At 43.5% G+C, this 24600-nt stretch overlaps 1 protein-coding gene across 1 annotated transcript; it reads right to left on the bottom strand.

Moving 5' to 3' along the window:
- Positions 1-7583: 7583 nt before the first annotated feature.
- On the bottom strand, positions 7584-24383 carry LOC124673245 (nuclear pore complex protein NUP214). Its single transcript, XM_047209364.1, has 28 exons — positions 24029-24383; positions 23718-23935; positions 23251-23413; positions 22621-22767; positions 21850-21974; positions 20880-20989; positions 20466-20608; positions 20221-20383; positions 19905-20089; positions 19044-19804; positions 18269-18421; positions 18132-18189; positions 16920-17053; positions 16725-16849; positions 15945-16263; positions 15533-15740; positions 13439-15406; positions 11968-12088; positions 11195-11227; positions 10625-10685; positions 10032-10240; positions 9606-9723; positions 9302-9521; positions 9130-9206; positions 8980-9037; positions 8804-8891; positions 8652-8721; positions 7584-8300 (listed from the first exon to the last, which is right to left on the bottom strand). The coding sequence occupies exons 1-28, from the start codon at positions 24237-24239 to the stop codon at positions 7827-7829; spliced, it is 6720 nt and encodes a 2239-aa protein (XP_047065320.1). The 5' UTR covers positions 24240-24383; the 3' UTR covers positions 7584-7826.
- Between the last annotated feature and the right edge of the window lie 217 nt (positions 24384-24600).

The raw sequence follows: 24600 nt of genomic DNA, 5'->3' as shown, positions 1-24600 counted from the left end.
CTGCGTGGTCCGGACGACGTCCGTCCCGTCCTTCCGCCGGTGCCCGCCGCAGTGGCCTCGTACTCTCGCCGGTGCGGATCCTCTGCCCGACAGGGCGTTGCTGCCACCCGTCCATTGATTGTGGAGGAGCAGGACTGCAGGAGAGACATAGAGCTCAGTTTGGATTTTGCTCCTCTCCCGTGAAGACACCCATAGTGACCAGTAGTACTATTCTAACACTGTGCTACTACATCGTGGTGTTCAGCACTTTTCGACTCAAGTATACTACATCATGGTGTTCAGCACTTTTCGACTCAAGTATAAGACTGATCTTCTGTGCACAATCGTGATCACGAGGAGCCAACATAATTCATGAGTATCCTCGTGTGTGTAGGCAATTCTATACATAGATTTCCCTAGATGTGCTGCTAACTTTGTCTAACAACTGGTTTAGGTGATGAAATTTTAAAGTTGTCTATTTTTCTTGTCAAGTTGCCTAGAATTATTACGAAGTTGCTCAACATAGTCATGAAGTTGCTAAGTGGTATATAATTATTGTTAATTTGTCTATGATGTTGTGAAGTTCCTTCAGGTGGAGTTGAGTACCATCTTGGTGGAGTTGCCTTCAGCCGGCGACTCCGCGATGAGGTTCGGTGGCCGTGGCATTCGTTGCGGATGTTGTGGAGGCCGACGTACGGGCCGATGATCGCGATGAGTGATGCTCCGCGCTCTGTCGCGAAAAGCGGCCCCTCAAAGATGGCTACGGCCGCCCAGCTCGAATCCGCCTGCCCTTCCGGCGCGAGTTGACTTTGCTGCCATCGCACATACTCGTCATGGGTGTGGGCACCCGGCAACGGCGGCACGACGTAGTAGCATGTGAAGATTTTCCACCCTAAGGGGAGGCGCCAGTCCAGCGAGACAAGGAGCCTCACCTCGCACAACGCATGCGCCTCCCCGATTGAGATGTTGCAGAGCGGTCGCCGCCGCCATCGATGTCGTCAGTCGCCTCGGAACCACCGGCCTCATAGTTGTTTGTCATGGTGCTAGGGTTTTGTTTGCGAGGCGACGCTCCGAAGTTGCTCCATCCTGGAACGTCTCTCCGAAGTTGCATCCGGTTGAACCAAAGTTGCATGTTGTTGACGAAATTTACCTACGATTGCACTGAAGTTGTATCGGGATGCACCAAAGTTGCCTACCGATGAACCAGAGTTCCATACCCTGCATTGAGCATTGAATTCGCCCAACGATTCACCAAATTTGCCTAACGCAGCACCGAAGTTGCCTAGCGATGCACCGAAGTTGCCTACCGATAAACTGGAGTTGCATACCCCTACACTGAAATGCCCTACCATGGCATCGAAGTTGCAAAGGTGCGCCGAAATTGCCTGCCCCTGATGGAAGTTTCCTAACACTGCTCCAAAGTTGCCTCACGCTGCACCGAACTTGCCTAATGATGCTCCGAAGTTGCCTAACGCTGCTCCGATTTTTTCCTAAAAATGCACCAAAGTTGCCTACGGCCGCACCAAAAATTTCTAGAGATGGCTTGGAAGCATGCACCAAAAATTCCTACCCACCAAAGTTGCAATCTCGATGCCCGAGGGAGCAACTCTGGTATATGACAAAGCAATTTTGGTGCCAATAGATCAACTCCGGTGCCTAGCAGTGCAATTCTAGTGCAAAAACCTGTAGCGAGTAGATCATGTACACGACTCGACAATTTTATTACTCCTATGTCCTTGTTTTTTCTTGCATCCCTTCCCCAACGAGCAATCCATCTCGGAAGAAAAAAATGAGGAACAAAGCCAGTTAATCCCTCCCTGTCCGCCCCTTGCATGCCCTGGAGAGAAACTTCGGACCCTGACAAAGCAACTCTAATGTGTTATAGAGAAACTTTGGTGTCTTACGACGCAATTTTTTGTACCCTGACAAAGCAACTCTGACGCGTGATAGAGCAACTTCGGTGCCTTATGATACAAATTTTTTGGTACCCTAGTGAGCATCTTCGAACCCTAACAAAGCAACTCTAATGCGTGATAGGGCAACTTTGTTGCTCCTCAAAGCAACTTCGGACTTTGGTGTTGACGGGGCAATTACGGTTTCGACGGTGCAATTTTAGTGATCGATAAGAAACTTTTAGCGCATGACAAAGCAACGTTGGTGCCTGAAAATACAACTTTGGTGGGCCAAAGTGCAACTTTGACCCCCGACAAATTTGTTGCTGACAACACAGCTTTGGTGCGCTTGAGTTCTCGAGCGCCTCTCCGAACTTTCCTGAGGACCGTCCTGAACATCTCGTGAAACATCGACCGTAAATCACACGGATGGTGACGCCCACTTCACAACATCCTTAAGAAATTTCATAGCATGACACGCAACATCAATTTTTGGTAACTATACTGTAGCTAGGGAAAATTACAAGTACGGTAATTTTTTGTCCAACAATTATTATATGATTTTAGGCAAACAAATAGGCATTTGTAGCAACTATTATGCAATTATAGGCAATAAATTGACATCTATATGTGGCTTTTAGGCAACAAACTACGACTATGCCGGGAAGGTAGCATTTTTAGCAACTTTTATATGATTTTAGGCAACAAAATACTATTAATGTGGCAATGCCCACCCCCATGAGTGTTGGACTTGAGTTTTCGAGCGCCTCTTCATACTTTCCCGAGGGCTGGTGTAGACTTTCGGTGAAATGTCGATCGTTGTTAATGCAGATGGCAATGTCCACTTCACAACATCCGTACGTAGGTACTTTCATAGCCGCACGAAACTTCGGAGTTCGCTAACTACATTGGCACATTGCATAGGGCCAATTAAAACTATAGTAATTTTTTAGCCAACAAATGATTATACGATTTTAGGCAACAAACTAGCATTTTGCAGCAACCACTACATAATTTTAGGCAACAAATTAGCACCTATATAATTTTTGGGCAACAAATTACGGGAGACAAAAAAAACTGCAGTTTGTAGCAATTTATATATGATTTTAAGCAATAAATGGCATTGTATGGACAGCTTTCTTACATGAGGGACCCGCTGATGTGTCTCCATCTCTCTCCTCGTAATCTTTTTCCCACCACATCTTCCTCCACCCTTCCCGATTCTCTCTCTGCCCTCCCATCAAGACACAGCTCCCGCTGCTGATTCCGACTGCCGAAGGTCTCCTTTGCCACCTCCATTGACCGGAGAAGCCCCGCCGGCCTCCTCTCGCTAGGTCCCCACCGGCATGACGCCGTCCCCCCCCCCCCCCACATGCTGCTGCTCTACCTGCTGCTCCCGGCCTAGGCGAGGTCGCCGCGGAGGGCGGCGCGTGCGAGGATTCGCTCGCCGTTGCTCGAGGATACCCACGGAGACTGGGAGCAGGAGAAGGTCGGTGAAGCGACGAGGTGGAGGTCCGGTAAGGAGTTGGGTCCTTCCTCGGCGGCGTGCATGGCCGGTCGGCGGGAGAAAGTCGGTGAAGCGGTTGGGGCCCTCCCGCCGGCGTGCTTCGGGTCGGTCCGCGGATGTGGCGGCGAGGTGCGGCGGGTGGCCAGGGAGCGGCGCGCGGAGGGTTTGGGAGACGACAAAATCGGGATGATCCGCGGGACGAACAAATCGGGAATCAGTGATCTCTTTCCTTTTACAGGGGTGTGCCAGAACCTACGAACGGGCACGCGGCCGCCCGCTAGACGCGTCCTTTAGTCAAACTGAGTAAGCTTTGGTCAAGTTTATATAAAAAAATATTAGGAAGTAAGCTTTTTCTGAAGTCGAACTGAGCAGTATTTTTCATCTTTTTATAAAGGCAAAACAAAACTCCGCCTATGTTTTTCAGAAATCCATTCCAAGTTAAAAACCAACTAGTTCCTATTAGTGAAACTAAATGAATCCAATAGTTAACCCTAGAATTCCATAGCTTCTATTTATAGTAGTTCCTCTTGTTCTTATTTAACTTGTTCTTCAAAAGTTATTCTTTTGAAGTATAATATAAGTAATCATCAACCATGTCTTGTAGAACTTAAAATGGACAACTATTCTTGATTTCTTATGCAATCACTATTCCTTTATGTGTATGCTTGTTATAATACCTTATATTACTTGTTTATGCTATTAATATCACCAACCCTAATAATAACCTTGTTTGAGAACCATTCTAAAAGTGCAACACACCCTAAAGAAATCTTTACAACTCATCAATCTTAAATCATCGGGATTAGGTTATCGCTCGGGACGATTGCATCTCATACTATGCATTATAGCATCTTTGCCAGTTCTTTAAACATTGTCCTTACCAGACAATGATGGTATTTTAAAATTTGGAGTTCTTACGTATCGAAGCTTTTGCCTGCATAATCTTGCAGTCAAGAAAGGCAAGTTCATCTCCTGCTCATGTCATTTAATTATTTTTATCAAATTATATGCAAAGTACTATACTTATCACTCTTGCATTGAAAAGCAAAGTATTATTTTACAATTATGAATATGACTATGTGGTGGGCAATGGAACCATGGTATGTATTGATTGGTGGAGGTTCCATTGCATGGGTACTATTCATCTAGGACTAAGTACCAATGCCGTCCAGTGATTCTAGCGCCGTACATATCGCGTTGACCATAAGATCTATAATGGCTCTGGGGAAGTCAGCTGTATCTTTTCCCTCATGCACGCCAACGGACTTGGTAGAGCCTGGCGGGGTGTTGGAAGAACACTGCCGTAGGTTGGGATGGCCTTTTAAATCCCCATCTGTGTGGATGACTGGCTCTACCGTCTATGAGGGATTGTCCATAGTACACCGTGGGCAAAGCCGTATTATCGGGAGATGTCTACCAAGGGTGTACGGATGGACAAAAGGGTGGGTTTGCAGGGTCGCGGAGAAGGCAGTGATTGGCTTGGATCTTCATACCTAGCCTCACACCAAAGGAAGTGTGAACGGGGGCAAGTCCCTGCGGATGGCAAAAAGGATGGGATCTCTTATGGGAAAAGTAACGCACATGTGGTTGTCACTCCCTGTTCCGGGAAGGGAACTACGAACGCGGCAGGAAAGGAACTCCATGAAGTTCTGGTCAACCTGTGAAGACTGACGGGCATAGTTTTCAGAATAAAATAAACCTTTTGAAGAAATGTTTATGAAAACTTGCATTGGCCTATGACTTTCTGGTCTATGGCTGTAGCTAGTGCATGATACACCTATTTCCAAATGTGAACTTGCTGAGTACGCTCGTACTCATTCCCTCCCATTTGAACCCCCTTCTTAGATCAAGGCACCGAAGGAGAAACTACCGTGGGACTCAAAGACAAAGGAGTCAACTGCAACAAGATGAAGAATCTAGTCAAAGAAGTCAATGGAGTCAACTTCTGCATCAGCTATAATGGAAACCTAGACTAGTAATAAAAGGGAACCTTTGCCTAATCCTAGCACCTAAGTAGCTAGATTTCTATAGCAAGCCAAGTAGCTCTTAAACTTGAGTTAGCAATAAGATAGACTACGAGTCGTTCTTCTGGAGCTTTATTTGAAGTTTTACCTCACTCGTAAAGTAGAAGGCTGTGTTGATCTTATGTAAACAGATTCGTGTGTACTTCTATAGACATACCTTGGACTCGCATATGTTTCTGTTGTACCACTCTGAGGGATGTAATATGAGTGGAACGGTGTTTCACTTGTGTTATGTCAACGACTTGTGTACTACACCATGCAGTGGTACGCTGGGTCACCACAGATATCGTGTGTAATATGTTGGCGTCCTCCCTTGGCCACCTCGGGCCCTCCCGCCAGTGGGACGAAAGGCATACACAAAGATCTTGTATTCCCTAACCAATTACCTCGGCAGTGCGCCCACAACCTGCTCGTCCGGTGGCCTGATCAACTTTGAGGTATGTATCGAGTTCAAATTTCTTTCTCTTCCGTTGCACCAGTGTGGGCATAGACATTAGAATGTCCTATTTTATTTATCTTGTGCAGATGAATATTCTACAAAAAATGTTATCGAATCATCGTCGGACGAGGAGTCTGGCGGTAAGACCGAACTCTTGTTCACCGTTGCAAGCATGGCGAACGACCATTATTTGCTACCAAAGCGCATGGGTGGGTCGTCCGTGAAGCACAAGGCCGACAAAGACCGAGATCGAGTCGGTGGACACGAATGCCTTATGCGAGATTATTTCCACCCAACCGATCTGGTGTACGATGCAAAGACATTTCGCGCAGCTATCTGATGTCTAGAAAGTTGTTTCTAGATAATCTTCATGGCGTGATGACATATGACACCAACTTCGAGCTGAGGGCAAGCACGATGCTACCGGTAAGGTTGGCTTTCCCTCGTACTGAAAAAATTCGGCGGCCATTCGGCAGCTTGCGTATGGAGCACCAGGTGATCTCGGATTGAGGCCGTGTACAAGTTTTGCACCGATGTTATCGCGGTGTATGGCGAAGTTTATCTAAGAGGCTGACCATTGAAGACACTTTCTGCCTCTTGTCCATAAACGAAAAGAGGGGGTTTCCTGGAATGTTGGGCAGCATAGATTGAATGCATTGGCAGTGGAAGAACTGTCCGTTTGACTGGCAAGAGATGTTCAAAGGGCATGCAAAGGGGTGCACGGTAATATTGGAGGTAGTTGCATCCCAAGATCTATAGATTTTGCACTCCTTCTTTGGCATGGCAGGATCCAACAATGATATCAACGTCCCCCAACGCTCACCAGCATTTGCTAGGCTTGGAGAAGGCAATGCTCATCAGGTTGCCTACAAGATCAGTGGTCATCCTTATGACAAGGGTTATTATCTAGACGATGGCATCTACCCTTCCTAGGCCACCTTTGTGAAGACAATCTGTAACCCTGAAGATGAAAAATGCAAGAAGTTTGTAAAAAAGCAAGAGGCTGCTCAAAAGGATGTAGAACGGGCATTTGGCGTGCTGAAATAACGCTAGGCAATTGTTCTGCACCCTGCTAGAACTTGGAGCGCCGAGAGAATGTGGGAGGTGATGATAACATGTGTCATCATGAATAACATGATCGTTCAGGAAGAGCGAAATTACAACATCTATGACGGTGTTGAGGGTGAGTTGGTTGAGCCACAACCTAGAGCAGCATCATGGGAATACATTTTACATATGCATAATTCATTGCAGGATCGAACTACCCATGACCGTCTTCAAGCCGATTTGATTGAGCATATGTGGAGTCATGTAGGAAACCAACCTAGTAGTCTCATTTGATATTTGATTTAAATTTTGGTGTTTGTAAAACTATATGGTTGTGTGATTGTGGACTATTAACATTTATGGACAATATTTCTCACTTTACGGTAAAATATGACCAAATTTGAATGAGAATGGTCAACTGGCCAAACCTGGCTAGCGTGAACACAATGGGTCGCGCCACTGGGCGCTGTGACCTGGCAGGCTGGACCGTCACCCAAATTTTATTCGCGGACCAATCCAAAAGAACAGTTTTGGTCACCATTTTTAAATCGCCCCGGTGGAGATGCCCTAACGCAACACTGTGAAAGCGAGGTGACTGAGCTCTGATTCTCAGCCACTCGATGCATGAATGGATGGTGGTCGGGATCGGTCACCCGACGGCTAACCCCTTACTCGAAACTGAAGTTTCCGAGGAGTGTCGAAATTGTCATTTTTCACATCAGAAAGAGGCTGAAATCATATAGGAGCACTAGAACTATACAGCCAGTAGTGTGGCAAAAATGACTTGATCCACCGAAACACAGCTGCTGCATACAGACCACATCAATCGTGTTCTGCTGTTCTGGATTTGAAGCCACTGCTTCTGAACCTCTGCATGATCATGTTCAATGCAAGCTAGGACGACTTCGTGACATGCACCATGCCTCTCGCCCTCTCTCTCAGTTCCATCCTGATCCGTTCAGGTCAATCCTCTCGCCGCCGCGCGGCCGCCGCCTGCTGTCCGCGACGACGCCGATGCTCAGGTCCAACCCCGCCGCCGTCTCGAACGCCACGCCACCGTCGCACCCGTTCGTCGTGACCTCACTCCGCCGTTCTTGGCGCCGCCGCTCAGGCTTGCCTAGGAACAGGTAGCACTCCTCCTCCTCGAATGGCGTGGCAGACCCTCTCCGTGCGGCATCAGCACCGGCTGCCGAGAAACCAATGGAGAGGATGTCCTCCGACGCTGTCAAGCAGCTGCCGTCGGCCGATCCGTCGGTCTGAAGCGGGCGTCGTCTCGCCGAAGAGGCTACCTCTGACGCCGCCGCGAGGCCGTTGACAACGTGCTGCTTCGCAAGCGCCTCCTGCGCCTTCTCCAGCACAGAGTGTAGGTACTTGCCTTGAGCTTCGATCCGGAGCTGCAGGTGTCTTTGTACCTTCAAAGTTATTGAACTCGTCATGCATCGTCACTCATAACTTCAGACATTGCAGCTACTTAATCAGATTCAGCAACAACAACGAGAAAGAAAAATATGAAACGAAATAAGCGCTGAGAAATATATACAGGGCAGCATGTCTGAATGTCTGATTAGGATATAACAACACGTGATTACCATTTGCTTCCAAGGTTTGGTTGATCTGAAGTTACAGTACAGGATGACAAAAAAATGGGAGTATCATGTTTAATGAAGATACTGACTTGACTTATTCTCTATGAAACACCCGACAGAGCCCAACTGTACATATGGTTAGTAATGGAGATTGAGATTATGCTGACATTGGTGTACCTCTATTTGCTCATGCAGTCGTCTCTGAACCTCAATTTGCATTTGGAGGGATTCACTTATGTGCACAGACCTGATAGAATTTGCAAACTATGTTACATTTATGCATGAAGCAAGTAGAGTGCATACATGGCAAACCTCAAATCCCTTCTTACTTGCTGGTTTGCGTCTCTCGGTTCAGGTGATCAGCTTGTGACGCCAGTCCTTCACATGCTTTATCTGTCGTTACCGCGAAGCCTAAAACTGGAAACAGAAATTGAAAGCAAGGTTAATAATACATCACTTCTTCGATGATTAACAATTAACTTACGTCATCCATATGATTACTCACCATTCTTTGCATTGACAGTATTAGCTTGAGATTGGAGATTCTTGCCAAGTCTGAATTTCTATGAGGAAAAAGTTAACCATCTTAGTTTCTTGCTCCAGCACATGCATCATGCTAAAAATCAATAGCTAATTAAGAACTCCATATATGTACCTGAAGGTGGCTCTTAAGATGGTAAAGAGTTAATCCCGGGATTCCCATGACCCTCATGATTGCTTTCGGCGTAGCTTCTGCGGTAGTTTCGAGTAATGTAGCCATCAGAAGGCAATTCACACATTCATTTTCTGCTATGCACTACAAATAATGTTCTTGGTCATCTACTTACTGTCAGGTCCTCCTAGCTGGCTCACTGCATCAGCAAAACGCTCATGCAGCTCAGGAGTCCATTTAAGCCGAGGTTTCGCATCCGTCGATAGGATGAGCCCTGAATCTCCTCCTGCCCCTCCTTGGCCTTTCAGGGGAAATTTCTTCTCCGGATATAAGCTAGGCCTTGAGGACATGTGCTGCCGATGACTATGGAGCTGCTGCTGTTGCTGATGATACATCTGCCATTCAAACATCTCTTTTAAGAACGAATACATATTATACATTGACGAAAGGTTTCCCTCGCTTGCAGGTGGAATTCTTACCTGTTCAGGTTCTGCCATGTACTGACAATGTTCTGCTTGCAGGCTGCACATTCCTGACCGACAAGATCCTCTGCAGCTTTTACCGGTGCCGCTATTTCTAGTAACCAAAGACTTGGATTATGGTCCTGTGGGAGTGAGACAACCTTGGCTTCTGAAACCGAACTACCTCTCATGTGCGAGGTCGATCTAGCGCGGAGCCTCGACTTATAAGGCAGGGATAGATAGGGAGAATCTCGAATCACTGGAGCGACACTCAAAGCCTGACGACCCTATCTTCGCAGCAACTGAAAAGAGATATGATCCTTATTCCTTCCGAGGGGTACCCATGGAGGACCCTCTATCCTCACCGATCTTTTTCCTTTGGAGCTACAATAACACTCTCTCTGGTTCCGAGCATACATTTGTGCCAGCTTTGCTTGAAATTACATGGCGTTGCGCGTGAGAAGCGCGAAAGCCTGAAAGCGAAGCGCGATCTTTTCCTTTGAGAGACTAGGGGAGCACCTCATTCTCATGGCAGCTTTTGGTTGCCTGAGAACTTGCAGGCCTCTTCTCTTAGATTCCTTGAGTGATATGTTTACACATTCAGAATCCAATTCCGGCGTCTCCGCTGCATTTCTGGCCAGCCTCTCCGAGTGCTGAAATGAAAGGCCAACTGTTGTGGTGAATCAGCATTTTTTGTATTCCATGTGATCTCTATTTTTTTATTTATTGGCAAAAGAATTGCCGAATAGGTTCACTGCATATGTTGAGAAGCAGGAGTCATGGCTGGTTAAGGAATATCAGTTGAGGCAGCAGAGCCTGAGAACGCCCATCTTTTGACTCAAAAGGCATCCAGAAGAAGAATTTGGCATGAGTGCTGCATGCAAAAGAAGGCTAAAGTGAAGGTGCCCATTCTGTAAACACTCTTGGATGCCTTCTTGGGACTCTGCCCAAAGGCAAGGAATGGAATAACGGAATAAGCATAGAGTTCCCCTGTGTCTCCTTTGGCAAGTTTGGCACCTCTTACAGTACAGAGCTACCAGGGCAGAAGGAATGATGAGTGTGAACTTTGAAGCCAATGCTGCAACTTCACTGTTTGTTCTACATGTGGCATACAAAGTTAGGTTATCATTAGCCAAGGGTTTGTTCCCCACATCTCTGTGTGGTTTTGCATTTTGCACATACAAGAAACCAAATGAAATTTTGAGGCAGCCAGATGCTCTGGGGCTTGCTGAAAAAGCTTGACCAGCTTGCGCATACAAAAAGTAAAGAAGGATGCCACAGAGCAGTATTTTCTCTGTTCTTTTAAAAGCGTGCACTTTCATTTTTTGCTGGTTGGATTATGTTTCCAGCTGCTACGTGGATCGATCAAATATATGCTCTAATTTGGTAACAGAATCAGCAGCCATTGTAACTGTGACCAGGCAGATCATCGCACCATTATACTGAGATAAGCAAGGTGTCATTCTGATATGCCCGTAAGAGTGAGGCGTACGTGCCTGCGTGCGTGCATATGTTCTGCTCAGAACAGATGCTTTATTCTCTAGCATCTGTTGTGAGTTGTCAACAAAAATGACCGAACCTGATCAGTGATCTCAAGGAACTAAAACCGTGCACATATTCTTTCAGCATCAGTCCACGGGCTGGAAAAGAAAGAAAATGAAACATGGGGACTTAAAACATGGAATAAACTCCTGGCCGTATCTTTTCCCCTCCTTATATTTTGCGCAAAGATGAATGAATACATTCGGCTGATTCTTGTTAATGAGTACTACCTCTGGTCCATATTAATCAACGTGGTCACTGCACTAATCTACGTGCATGCACTGAACTCCTCCGCGTCGATTAAAAACAACCGGAGGGAGTATTTGGCATCACATACTTTTTTTTTCTTTGTCCAACCTAAACACTTGCAAATATAGGAATATAAGGGAAGGTATACATGGTGTGAAATAGTGAATTTGCAACCAATGTCAGCAGTTCACCAAGCCACAAGGCAAATACAAAAGAAACCATTTCTCTTCAGATGTTGTACAAAACCACCGGCAATCCACGGTCTGGTGTAGCTAGGGTGTCAAGCAGTGCCTGTTTTCTGTCCCGCAAATGAAAATTTAGTGCAAAAAGTGCCACGGAACAGATTGAAATTTGAGCTAGCATAGAGCAAACATGTATCCGCAACCCGTGCCGCTTGCCACCCTAGGTGTAGCCATGAACACCGATACATATCATCTCAGAGACTAATGATAAAGAAGTGACATTCCTAGGGCAATGCATCCACATTATCCACCTATCCATGACCAATACTGTACATTCTTTAGAAGGACAAGGACTGATGATGTACTTGGGGTTTGGCGCCTTGGCGGTTCCTGGACGCAAACTGCACTATTTTCTCATCTGTGTCAAAAAATCTGCCGGGGGTCCTCCAGGCCCAGTGGTGCCACCCGAACCAAATGCCGAGAAACTACTGGCACCTTGATTATTACTGCCAAAAGCTCCAAAGCCACCTTCCAGATTAACAAAATTATGTTAGTCTTCAAAAAATGCAGACAGGATATCATGCAAAACATAGAAATATATGATATGTGAACGAAATTCAAAGTTGGTTTAAGATCAAGCTATAAGATAAAACTCATCATTTTTAGTCACAATTTTGCACGAGGAAAACAGTTCATAAATTGATAATTTTGTTGTGTCAACTAAGAGGACTATATTAAAGATAATCTTGTGGGACACCAAGCCTACATTTAGAATTACAAATGACAATACCGATATTCAAGTAATAAATGATTGGCAAGCATGTTTATGCAAAATGATCAACAATTAAGTAATTAGTAATTATTCAGTTTACCATCACAGTTACGCAAAAAGATAATATCTTAAATAAGCCAAGTACTCCTAAACCTAATTACCAGATAAAAAAGACAACAAAAATAAAGAATGTGCTTGTTTTGGAAGTATACTTCTAAATACATCCCCAACTGAGCAACCTTGTCAAAACCTAATTGATGCCTGACAAGGAAACCAAACTCCACATTTTGTTGTAGGCAAAAAGAGTTATATATTGATCTCCCATTTCCATAAGAAACAAGCACTATGATATCAGTTTAGGTTCAAAAAATACCTAGTAAATGTCAGATTTACTAAATTTCAGAACATCATGGAAACATCAAACATCTACTACACTTAATTGCCATAAATTAACAACCTCAGATCACTGTGCTAGATAGAGGCCATTTTGGCCCTGTAAACAACCCAATAACAAGGTAAAGATAAGCCATACAGTGATGTTAAACTAAATTCAAAGGTTACACAGCTTAATGGATGTTAAACATTTGCCACTGCCATTTAATTGTAGGAATATATATTTCTTGACAAAGAAAATTGCATGGAACATCAAACACGAAGGCATTTAACAAGGCATAGTTCAGTCAAATCTCCCCCTTTCTGTTGCAGCTGCTGCCATGTACTATTCGTAGGAGTTTCACTACGTGTATAAGATGTATATCGGATGCTTGTTTTATACTGTAAAAGATACCTCCCGCCCCTTGTCGCTGATTTAGTAATATGGAACGAAGGGGGTATGTAATTAAATATCTGGAATTAAATTACAACCTCCAGCCCGAATTACTTGTCATGGATGCACAAGCAAGCTAGCTACAAATCTGCTCATGGCTGCAACAAGTAAATGGGGCCGAAGGGAGTAGTGTAACTGGGTGGAAAGGTTAGGTGACCGCTCTTAACCATTACCTAGAACATTGGCGCATAAACATGTACCCAACACATCTAATCATGAATACATATATAAATGTGCATAAATAATATCAGAAATAGAGCAAAAAAAATTGAGATCTCACCACTTCCGAAGCCACCTCCCTGGGCTGCACCTCCAAAACCACCACCCTGGGCTGCACCTCCAAAACCACCACCCTGGGCTGCACCTCCAAAACCACCACCCTGGGCTGCACCCCCAAAACCACCAGCAGATGAAGCTGCTGCACCAAAACCACCACCTTTGGAGGCAAGAGAAGCAAACCCTCCACCAGTAGCAGCAGCAGCAAACCCTCCACCAGCAGAAGTAGCAGCTGCAGAGAAGCCCCCACCTGCTGCAGCACCAGCAAATCCAGAATTACTGGAAGGTGCAGAAGCAAAAGCCCCAAACTGGCGTGATTGTCCAAAAGAACCTAGAACAGATCCAAGCGCCTGCTGAGCACCAAACTGCGCAGGTTGCCCAAATCCCGACTGCTGCCCACCCCCAATTTGTGCAGGCTGCCCAAATCCTGACTGTTTTGCAGATCCAATTTGTGCTAGCTGACCAAATCCTGACTGAGTTTGTGTTGGCTGGCCAAAACCTGCCTGCTGACCAGCTCCAATCTGTGCAGACTGCCCAAATCCCGACTGCTGCCCTGCTCCAACCTGTGCAGCCTGTCCAAATCCACTAAGGCCACTTGAGAATGCACTAGAAAATGTACTTGAGCTAGTTGATTGAGATGGCTGTGCTGGTTGAGATGAAGGAATGCTCAATGATGCTGGACGGAAAAGCTGTCCTGGGCTGGTGGTCAAAGTAAATGGTGAACCTGAGGATTTACTGTCAGATGTACCAAATGTACCCCCAAAAGGATTTGAATTTTTAGGACTTGAAGAAGGTGCAGACCCAAGACCAAACCCACCAAGGGCTCCCAAGTTGAGATCTGCTCTTGCAGGAGACTCCTCATCCATATCCTCTTCATCTGATGAGAGATTGCTTGATCCTGCATCTTTTCTTGTGGAAGTGATAACAGCAGATTCTGTTGACCCTGGCACAATCTTAGGCATAGATGGAGGATTAGAAGGTAAGCTGCTACTGGTCATTTGAAGCAATGCAGTTGTGCTTTCAGTTGTAGATATGCCTGTTGAGAGAGCACTTAAAGGGGTTGTCGTTCCAGTCACCTCTGATGCCACCACTTCAGGTTTAGATACATTTTTATTCAAGCCAGGTGATGACTCCCTAGCAGGTGTTGGTATAGATGGTATGGAGCTAGACACGGTACCCTGAGGTACTGTTGGCGAAGTTCCTGACATTGATTTCTGTGATAGGGGTATGGAAGAAACAGTTGAAGATGAAGCATCTGAAGTCTTTGCAGCTGATCCTTGCAATGTTGATGAGGGCAATGCAGCTAAAGAGGAAGCACCTGACATGATAGAGAATGAAGACGATTGTGATGCTGGTGAAAATGCATGAGGTTGTAGTGCCACCTGAGGTGAAGCTTTGGCTGAGTTCTGCACAGTATCACTGACTCCACTAAGTTGAGAAGTCTTCCCATGCAACACAACAGGCTTAGAAGGTTCAGAAGACAAAGAAGGTTTATTAGCACCCATATTCTGTGGAGAAATGCCCAACCCTTTGATGCTTCCAAAAGATGGCACATCCTGGTCACTATGTCTATTCTTTGTAGTCAAGGTAGATCCAGCTCCAGATTCCCCAGACAAAGTTTTTGAAGGCAGTGAGCTTGTCACTGATGATGACATATCTGGTCGTGTATTGGCATTAATTTTAGGAGTTATTGTTGTTTTGAAGGTCAGAGTATTTGACTTAGGCACAGTATGAGTTGTTCCGAAGGGTGAAACATTGGGTGAGCTGATCCTATCCCTTGTATCCTTCTGTGTGTAACTGAATGATGCCGGTGAAGATGTCACAACCTTTGAAGACAGATCAGCACTTTTCATTCGCCCTGGTAACTCAAGATGCTTTTGCTCCGAGCTTTGAGATGGCCCAGCCGGTTCCTTTACCCATTTGAACAAAGAGTTATGCTGGGGTTCTGACGTTTTTGTTTTCTCATCCAGCACTGTAAAAGACAAGCAGAAGTCATATGTTGTAACAATGTCTATAACCAGGATCTCCTGGAAATACCGAAGTGTAGTTTCTCAATAAGTATCTACTGGAGATTTGGAGCCTACAGCTCATAACTTACCTTCAGCTGGAGAACGCAGCCTGCTAGTATATGATTCTACTAAGGATGAACTGGGGCTACCACTAAGAGTTTCTCGGGAGATAGCTGCCATTTGAGAATCAAACATTTTCTTGTTTGACCTGAATGGAAGATCACTGCTGATCTTGAGGCGTTGATGTTGCGTTATTCTCTTTACGGTAGTTTTCTGAGGCTCCAAGCTAGCCAAACTCTATCAAAAGAAAAAAATGTGGTTATATCTGCTTTCAGTCAACCACAAAGAACACAAATAAGACACAGCAATCAATGCCAGGAGAGAAAAAAATCCATTTAAATGAGGAGATTAATGGAACCGAGAACTAAAGATCGACAACTTCTTTGCAAATAAATGTACATATAAGATATAAATGAAAATTGTCAGGGTTAAATAATTTACCCTATCCAGTGACTCTCTCCTCCTTCGGGCAGTCTCAGGCTCAGCACTCTTGGAAGGTCCCAGCATGCCCTTAGCGTGTTCTTTTGTGGATGGAAACCTCTGATTTAACTTGGAAGGGGTAACGCCTGAAAATTTAGTTGCATCTGTCGTATGGGCTAGCCCAATTGACTCAAACAACTCTTTGGTCACTGTCCCTCGCTTCTTAGAAGGAGAACTTATATTTAGTACAGATATCTGCTTTGAAAGGCATTCAGATAGTTGCTCAGCTGCAGCTAATTGCGAATTCAATGCATTGTACACACTGGATAATTGTGTCTGGCTGTCAAATAAATACTGGAAATCAGGTAAGAAGCTCAGTAGCTCTAATAAATATATGAATTTGGAAATGACTGAAGACAAAAGGTGAAACTAAACAGAAGAGTGATTAGAACACAACAAACAAAGAAATTGGCAAAATTATTTTCTGAATTAATTACACGACAATTCTACCACTATGGCGCACAAAAACAAACAAAGTGATTGAGGTTCGTTAAAATGAGAAGAAATCCCAACAGTCTAATACAGTCAAATGTGCAAGCAAAGAAACCATCAATTTTACGCCAAGAGAGATTTACGGATCAATCCAGTCACAGAATGAACAGGCTAGCAAAATGATTGATTTCACTTTGAAAGAAATCACAACAACAAATGTTTGAATATTGATCCAAGTTTGTCATCCATTTGATGTTATTAACAAGGTGCGTTGGAAATTTCTACCGAGATGTTAGAGTAGAAGAATACCTAGACCGTGGCTTGTTGGAATAAACAACTCTACGACTAGAAGCAACTCTTCCTGTTTCACCAAATTTGTTCATCTCCAGATTATTGAAGTGCCTCTCCAGCTCTACCAGCTGATTTGTCAAATTCTATATAATGAAGAAAAAGCCAATATTAGTTCATTAATATTTCGAAAAGACTTGAGTCAGACCTTAGTACCTGATTAGCTTTGAGAATATTTTGCCTTTTCGCTTCAAATTCTGGACTCAATTTCTGGCGGTTCCAGATATCCCAGTACTGAGTATCTGAAGACTGACTGAGAATTCCCTTCATATAAGCTTGCCTAGCAGAAACTGCAGATAAATAGAAAATAAGGTCATTTAATGTACAATTCAAATGTTTGTATTTGCACATTTACCCTTGCCCAAGAAAAAGGCTTGGAGGTACAGCCAATTAACCGTTTATCTCTCCAGTCTCTACTCTTCAATGTCCAAGAATCGTCAAAAAGTACCAGCAATAACTTGGAAATCTTTATAGACCATCTGGTAAACTTATAAGCATGTTGCGTCTGAAAGTTTAGATAATTGGTGATGCCATAATTTTGATAAACAGTGTTAATAATTCAAGTTAACAGAATCTTGTTACAGCCCAGACAGTGACACAGCACTCAAACACTGGTATATGAGATTCAATGAGCAAGCCTTTGGTAAACTCTTTGCAGATCGATTTTAGCAGATGCAACATAAGGAACCCCAGTTTGTCGGCTTGTCGCCTGGCCTAACAGCCATAGTTTAGTTTTATAGTGTGAACTAATTTTCTATCTGAAGGATCATATTTTGAGGGGGGTCTCAAAATTCCAAAATGTGCAAAAGGCGTGTGGGAGATGGAGTATAAACTTAGTCAAAAGGTGAATGTTTTCAAACTTTGACCAAATATATTGAACAAAATATCAACAAGTACAACTATAATACTAAATAAGTATATTATGAAAATATATCTTATGATGAATCTATTGATATTGATTTGGTATTACAGATCTTCATATATTCGTAAATATATTCTTGGTCAAACTGTGAAAACATTGACTTTTTATCTAAGTTTATACGCTGCCTATTTAGGGATGGAGGAAGTAAGGAAATTTATGAGCATCATCAAAAGATGAGAGATACAATATATCAACATCTTTCCAAAAACAAAGGGTACCATGTTCAGTAACTATTCTGCACCAAAAAAAGGGCACCAAATCAAGTGCATGGGATTTCAGCAAATTACTGGTTACAAACCAGTGTTGCTGTACAGCCTACATTGAACAAAAGATTTGAATGATGATGAAATTATTTCTTAAAGGTAAATATTAATGACCCTACATCTGTTCTAAGTTAAGGTAAAGGATTTCTATTGTTTTAATTCCAGGTGTAAACAGGGATGTACCTTGGAACATCTTATTTCGCAGATCATCAGCTTTTAAACATTGTTCCTCTAATTTGTTCTGGAGATCAAAACAAGACATGTTAAGTAACAATTTTGAACAAGCAGCATCGAGGATGTGGATAAAATAATTCTATTACCTTGAAGACCTGCAATAATTCCAAAAAGTTTTGCAGTTCACCCTCAAGAACTGAAAGAGGACGCTGCTGCAAAGTTATGCAAGCATCTCTGAAACCACCGTCTTTTTCTATGTATGCCAGGAGGGTGTCTAACTCCTCGGTCATATCATTTATCTGTTCAATGGAAGGGCAAGAGCTTATTGGTCAAAACATAGAAGATGCAACACAGATGGGTGGGTAGCTAGGTGCTTACTTAGGTATAGCAAACTGTAAAGTATATCCAAATCAGTATTTAGATTATTCCATACATTGAAGAATAACATGTTTACTACAGTTATCAACAGTTACAAGAGAAATATGGTCCTAGCATGAAACAATCGAAGAATACAAACAAAGTACTACTTCTGTCTATAAATAGAGGTCTGAGATTTGTCTAAATCTGGATATATCTAGACGCTTGTCTAGATATATCCAGATTTAGACAAACCTAAACAAGTTCAGGTCTCTGGACTGGTGCAGAAGTACATATAATGATCTAGTTTAGTTTTAATTTAAGGGTTAAAAAATGCTGGAGAGGTTGGACAAGGTAAACATATGTAAGAAACTCAACCAATATGATACTTATGAGTTATGACACATTAGACAAGGTGAACATATTTAGGAAACTTAACCGATAGGATACTTATGACAGTATGGTGTATATCACCATGAGTCAGAAAATATAACAAACATTAAAATCAGGCCACATCAAGGCATAATAATAAACATTATAGTAAAACATCTTTGTTTATCTTACACTGTAGAACTTTTTAGATAGATCTTGTTCGGTGTCAAACATTGTGCCTAACTTGACATTTCTTGGATCCGGTGACGTATGAGTCCGATTGCTATGTGATTTACCAATGGTTTGCTGTGGCAGAGGTGATCCACGGGAGGTAGGAAGTACTTCGAGATTTCCTGCCCTAAACCCAGCAGATGAAGATCCAGCCGGTTTATTTGGAGAAATCGGCAACGATGGCGCAGGACTTAAGCCAGCTGAGGACCCAAGAACTTTTCTCTCAGTAGTGTAGCTGGTTTGTCCCGAGTAGCTTCCAAAACCAGTACCATCATTCTTTTCCGCGGTCTTAACTGGAACTGACCCATCAGAGCTGAACAATGATGATTTAAAAGTAAGGCTACCACCACCTTTTGTAGTGTTCTGAGATCCCCCAAATGCTCCCAGTGGTTTGGCTGAATCCAAACTACTTTTACCAAGTTGGCTGTTTGCAAAACTGCTGTTGTTGTTTGGTTGCCAGGAAGAAATTAATTCACTAGATCCCTTGCTTCCTGTTGAATTCAGACCAACATTATTAGCAGTAGAAAAGCTGAATGGCATTCCAGGTTTCATGTTGCTTGTTGGTGCTGAGCTCGAGGGAGGTGCAAATGGGGAATCCATGTTCATTTGCTTGGTATTTAATGACTTATCGGAAATGATAGACAATGAACTGCCAGCTGCGTCCTTATTTTTCGAAACTGGGGGACTGATCTCCGTATCTCTTGATCCATGCTGGTCTCTCTCTGCATAATATAAGAAACAGCAAAATTCTTTAAGTTCCCAACAGGCTAAAACAGCCCAACAGAAATTCAAACTAGTAACTCCTGCGTAGCCATCTCTTACCTGCCTGTGCACTAGATGTAGATGGCTCAGCCCCAGGTTCTGTGAGCAGGCTCTTGGCCATCGAGCTTGTAACAATTGGAGTCAAATCCTTTCCAGATACAGTTGCAGGAGAAATTTGTTTATTCACATTACTATCTTCAATAGACGACGGAGTTGTTTGAGGTAAATCAGAAGGATCAGAAATCCTAAATTCAAGAACAGTGTCAATACCAAGCAAGATATTAAAACAAAATGAAAGTATACAACAAAAGCATTAGAAAAAGTGGACAGTTGTTTATGCAAGTTTGGCACTGCCAAGTTTCAACACAAGGCCTACCTGGCAAGATAATAAATAACTAATTTCCCTTCACTAGTCAAACAAAGTAGAAGATGTTGAGGAGCAACCTCCTTCTGTTCAGGTCCAACCAGTACTGTGATCTTCTGAAATAACGAAACATTCTCCACACCAAATCCCAATATAACATTGTCATCACCATTCTCTGAGAGTCAGAAGGAGTATATACATTGTTTTAAGAGCAAAGAATGGTGTGTTTTATTGTGGTTTTCTGAGTTATGGCATACCTTGCAGATCAATCCTAGGACTATATTTATCCTCCACCATTTCAAGGTATACCACAGTTTTTTCATCGTCAGTTATGGATGGCCATCTCAAAAGTGAAATGTGGTCATCCGTGCTCTTTTTATTTGAATAAACCATGAGGTCCCTGCCAAATTACACAAAGATATCAGGCATGGCAATTGTAACAGGACAATGTCCAGAATCCATCTGCAAATACCCTACTTTAAATATTGTTTATCTATATATATGGGGCAATCATTTTAAATAATTATTCCTGATGTAGAGGCCCCCTACGGTAATGTAAAAAACAACAACTCTTCATGACACCACCATAGACACAAAGTACACAAGATAGACGATACATAATTACAGAAAAGTACTATCCAACGAAGAAGGTCAAATCCAGTTTTGCATACCAGCGATGAAGATAGCCCAACAGCAAATTTGGTCCAACTCCAGATGGTAAAATATCATCCATGATACCTCCAAAAAAATCGTAGCTAAAAACAACTGGCTTGCTTGAGCTCTATAAGGCATTAAGAAAGTAACAGCATTAACTTCAGCCAATAAGTATTGATATTTAAAAGTCAAAGAGGGACAAACTAGAATACCTTACGACAGAAAAAAAAAATCATCGCATACAGCTGAGTGTTCCTTCCCAAGTTAAACATAATAATTACAAAAGCACATATGCTATCCATTAACAGAACCTAATAGGCTTATAGATCGTGGCATACATGTGGCATTCTTAAATCCTTTCATGATAAATTTATGCTATCAGTTCAGTACTTTTTGGATAGACATAACTGCAAGTAGTTTACTAATGGAAACTGCTCCGAATGTGTTACAATTTACAAATACTCCTTCGAAAGATTAGTCTTCATGAAGAATAGTCTACAAGTCAATATTGATATATCACCACATCTCACAAGCATGAAGCATCTGATATCTTTGGTACAGGATGAAAATCTAGACCAACATTCAGATAATGGAGATACATTTGATTCGTTAAGACAAAGCTTCGATCAAATAACTACTCTATTGGTACTATGTACGTGGTTTATGTGATACACATCACAATCATTAGACTTTCGAATGTGAATCTAATGACATCGATGTTATGTCATATAAATTATATGTTGATGGAGAAATATTTTGGGACAGAGGGAGTATTTAATTTACATTTCTGAAACATACACAACTATTGCCAACACTTGATCTTGTGTACATTAACATGCTTAAAAAATAAATTGCCAAATTGATCAGCTTTCTGCAAACATGTTCTCGGAAAGAACATTTTGAAAATGACACATTTGTCAAAGAAACACCATATTATAAAATGTGAATCAAAAGGGGAGATCAACCAGAATAAGAAGAACAATTAACCTCAAAAAATGTTTTGCCTCCGCTTCTTATAACTTGGATCAGATAACCCACTTCGTTGCCTTCTTCATCCAATCGAACACAACCAATAACAATGCTATCATCGCGCACCCAACCAATGGAATCCACTGATGGAAATTAAAAAAATTATAACATCAACAGGGAATTATGGTAATTGGTAACTTTTACTTAACATAATGTGATGCAGCAACAAGAGCAATGTAATGAATTGATGAATCTAATGACTGGAGAAGGAAGTGTGCAACACAAAGGTCAAAACTTCACTATATCGTCTTCTAGTATCATCTCAAAAAATTCCCAAGGAACTCAACTCTGCATCGTCGCTGATGGTTCTTTGAATATATATTCTTTTAGTCTATGGTGCACTTCACAAACTACTTCTTCAACCATTTTGTTCATCCTGCAACGCATATTTGCGAACTGTGTGCTGCTCACTCATTTTGTGCCCAAGGAGAACCAAGCTTACTATCACCATCTACTTCGACTACAGATCAATCAATTTACAAGGCAGAGAACATATCGCAAGTCATTGACAAAACAAGCTAATTCTCAGGGTAGCAATGCGATCATATTAAAACAACAATTTTTTATTGCTGCAATCAACCACGAGGCCATCAGGCATAACCGCATAAGTGCATAGCCTTACAGAACAGGGGACGGGGTGACTGTGTGCAGAATAATAGTAGCGGGAAAACTGGAGCAACTCAAGCATTCATTATATAGATACCAGAAACGAAAATGTAGGCCTGTTACCTTTGATGTCAGTGCCCTCTGAATCACCCTCAGAACACAACTGAAACAAGAGGGTCATGCAACATGTTTCCTTCAAATCTGAGGATAATATCCTGAGTGAATTCTTTCTTGCAACAGCAATGTGGTTCCCGTCCTTGCAACAGTCAACTACATATATTTCAGAAAGATGCCAAACTTCAGTATGACAAAGACGCTTATGAATAACTTCAATTACAGCACTGAAAGAAATGTTCTAGAAAATTGCAAGAATTTCAAAGGACAACACATATAAGCCCCAGAAGTGAGCTGGTGCCTGAATATATTGATGTTCTGCTTGCACCCAAGACAACCCTCTGATAATATCAATCACATTAATTTTGTAAAGACTGAGTGTTACAGAGAATATACCATGGGGGGGGGGGGAACTGGTGGTTGAAGTTCCCAACCAATAGTATAGATTGTAGAAATAGCACAAGATAATGAAGTTCTTGTTCTTTTGAACCTCAATAACGTAGCATTAACAGAGTAGCAGACAAATACAAATTAATTGATGTCCTTTATAATATAAGTAACAAAGTAGTGGATGAGTCCAGATATAGTAGAATCTATGAAAGTACAAGAATATCAACTCATGCAGGGGAAGAGACTAACCAGCATCAACATTTTCCATCACATCCTTGAGGTCTTCTTCCCCCAAACTCCCATGAGATAGCAGTCCACCATTTGAGAGTACAATATAGGCGTGATTTAGCCACTTGAAATCTTTAACAGTGCCAGATTGTCCCAGGCTACATGATGAGGACGGCTCAACATCCTATATAGTGAAATTGTTAAGGAAACATTATATAAACTTTACAAAAGCAGCCACTGCTGAAAACATATATCAGATCAACGGATCCCGTGCTCATCCATACTACTACCATCCAACTAGAGTAAAAGTGGTATTGCCAGAAATCACCAAAGTACTAAAAGCTGGTTGATGCGGATAGATGCAGTTAGCACATTACTACTAGCCTGTTCCTAGATAGACATCTATCTCGGGAATGCTGTGAAAATGCATTGCAACAAAACAGATACCTCACACGATTGTGGGGAAACTGATGAAGAGATGATCTAACCTTATCCGTGAGCAACGAGGTAACCGAGAAGAATTTGATCTCGCTGCCGGCGCAGGCAGCTAGCACGGACTCGTCGCGCGAGAGCGCTAGGAGGGAGGCGCCGGGGAGGGGCACGTCAGCGACGCAGCAGTCCTGCGCGCAGCGGGTGCTCGCCTTGCCCTTCTCCCGCGCCTCCTTGCTGGCCTCGAGCAACGCCTTGGTCCGCGCGGCGATAAACCCTGGACACGGAGCGGGGAAACCCTAGGGGGGGTGAGATCGGCAGGAATGCTGGGGCGGGCGGTTGGGTGTTTGGGGATTTCGCGGCGACTTACCGTTGGGGTGCGCGAGGAACACGGCGGCGTGGCGGTTGGAGACGGCGAGCGGGCGCGCGGGCGGGGACTGGAGGTCGAAGAGGGGGAGCGGGGCGGAGGCCCTGGGCAGGACGGGGACGGGGTCGCCGGCGAGGCGGAAGACGAAGTCGGTGGTGCAGTCCTGCTCGCCCTCGACCTCGTCGGAGAGGTCCAGCTCGCGCGGCGCCGCCATGGCCGGCCGGAGATTAGGGTTCTGGGCAGGAGGTCGGCGGAGAAGCTGCGCTGCGGTGCGGCGAGCCGAGGCAGCAGAAGGGGATTTTGGAATTTCGAATTGCTCGGAGATTTATGAAGCGGGTGGGTTAGTTAGTAGCGTGGTTTGTAAGCTTGAGCAGTGTTGCCGACTTGCCGGCGCGGCGGAGGAGGCGGCTTCCCGGTGGGGATTGACGGCGGTAGAGGCATGGATGTGGGCCAGAAAGGAATGGGCCCTTGTGAGCTTCGGTTATGGGCTTCTGTTGTGGGCTATTGAGATCGGGTTTTCCTGGGCCTGCATTTCAATCAGCTGGCAGCCCCTTTTTTGCTAATCATGTTTTCCC

Source organism: Lolium rigidum, chromosome 7 (assembly GCF_022539505.1).
Source record: "Lolium rigidum isolate FL_2022 chromosome 7, APGP_CSIRO_Lrig_0.1, whole genome shotgun sequence".
Classification (NCBI taxonomy): domain Eukaryota; kingdom Viridiplantae; phylum Streptophyta; class Magnoliopsida; order Poales; family Poaceae; genus Lolium; species Lolium rigidum.
Note: the sequence above shows the minus strand (reverse complement) of the source record. Positions and strands in the feature narration are given on the sequence as shown.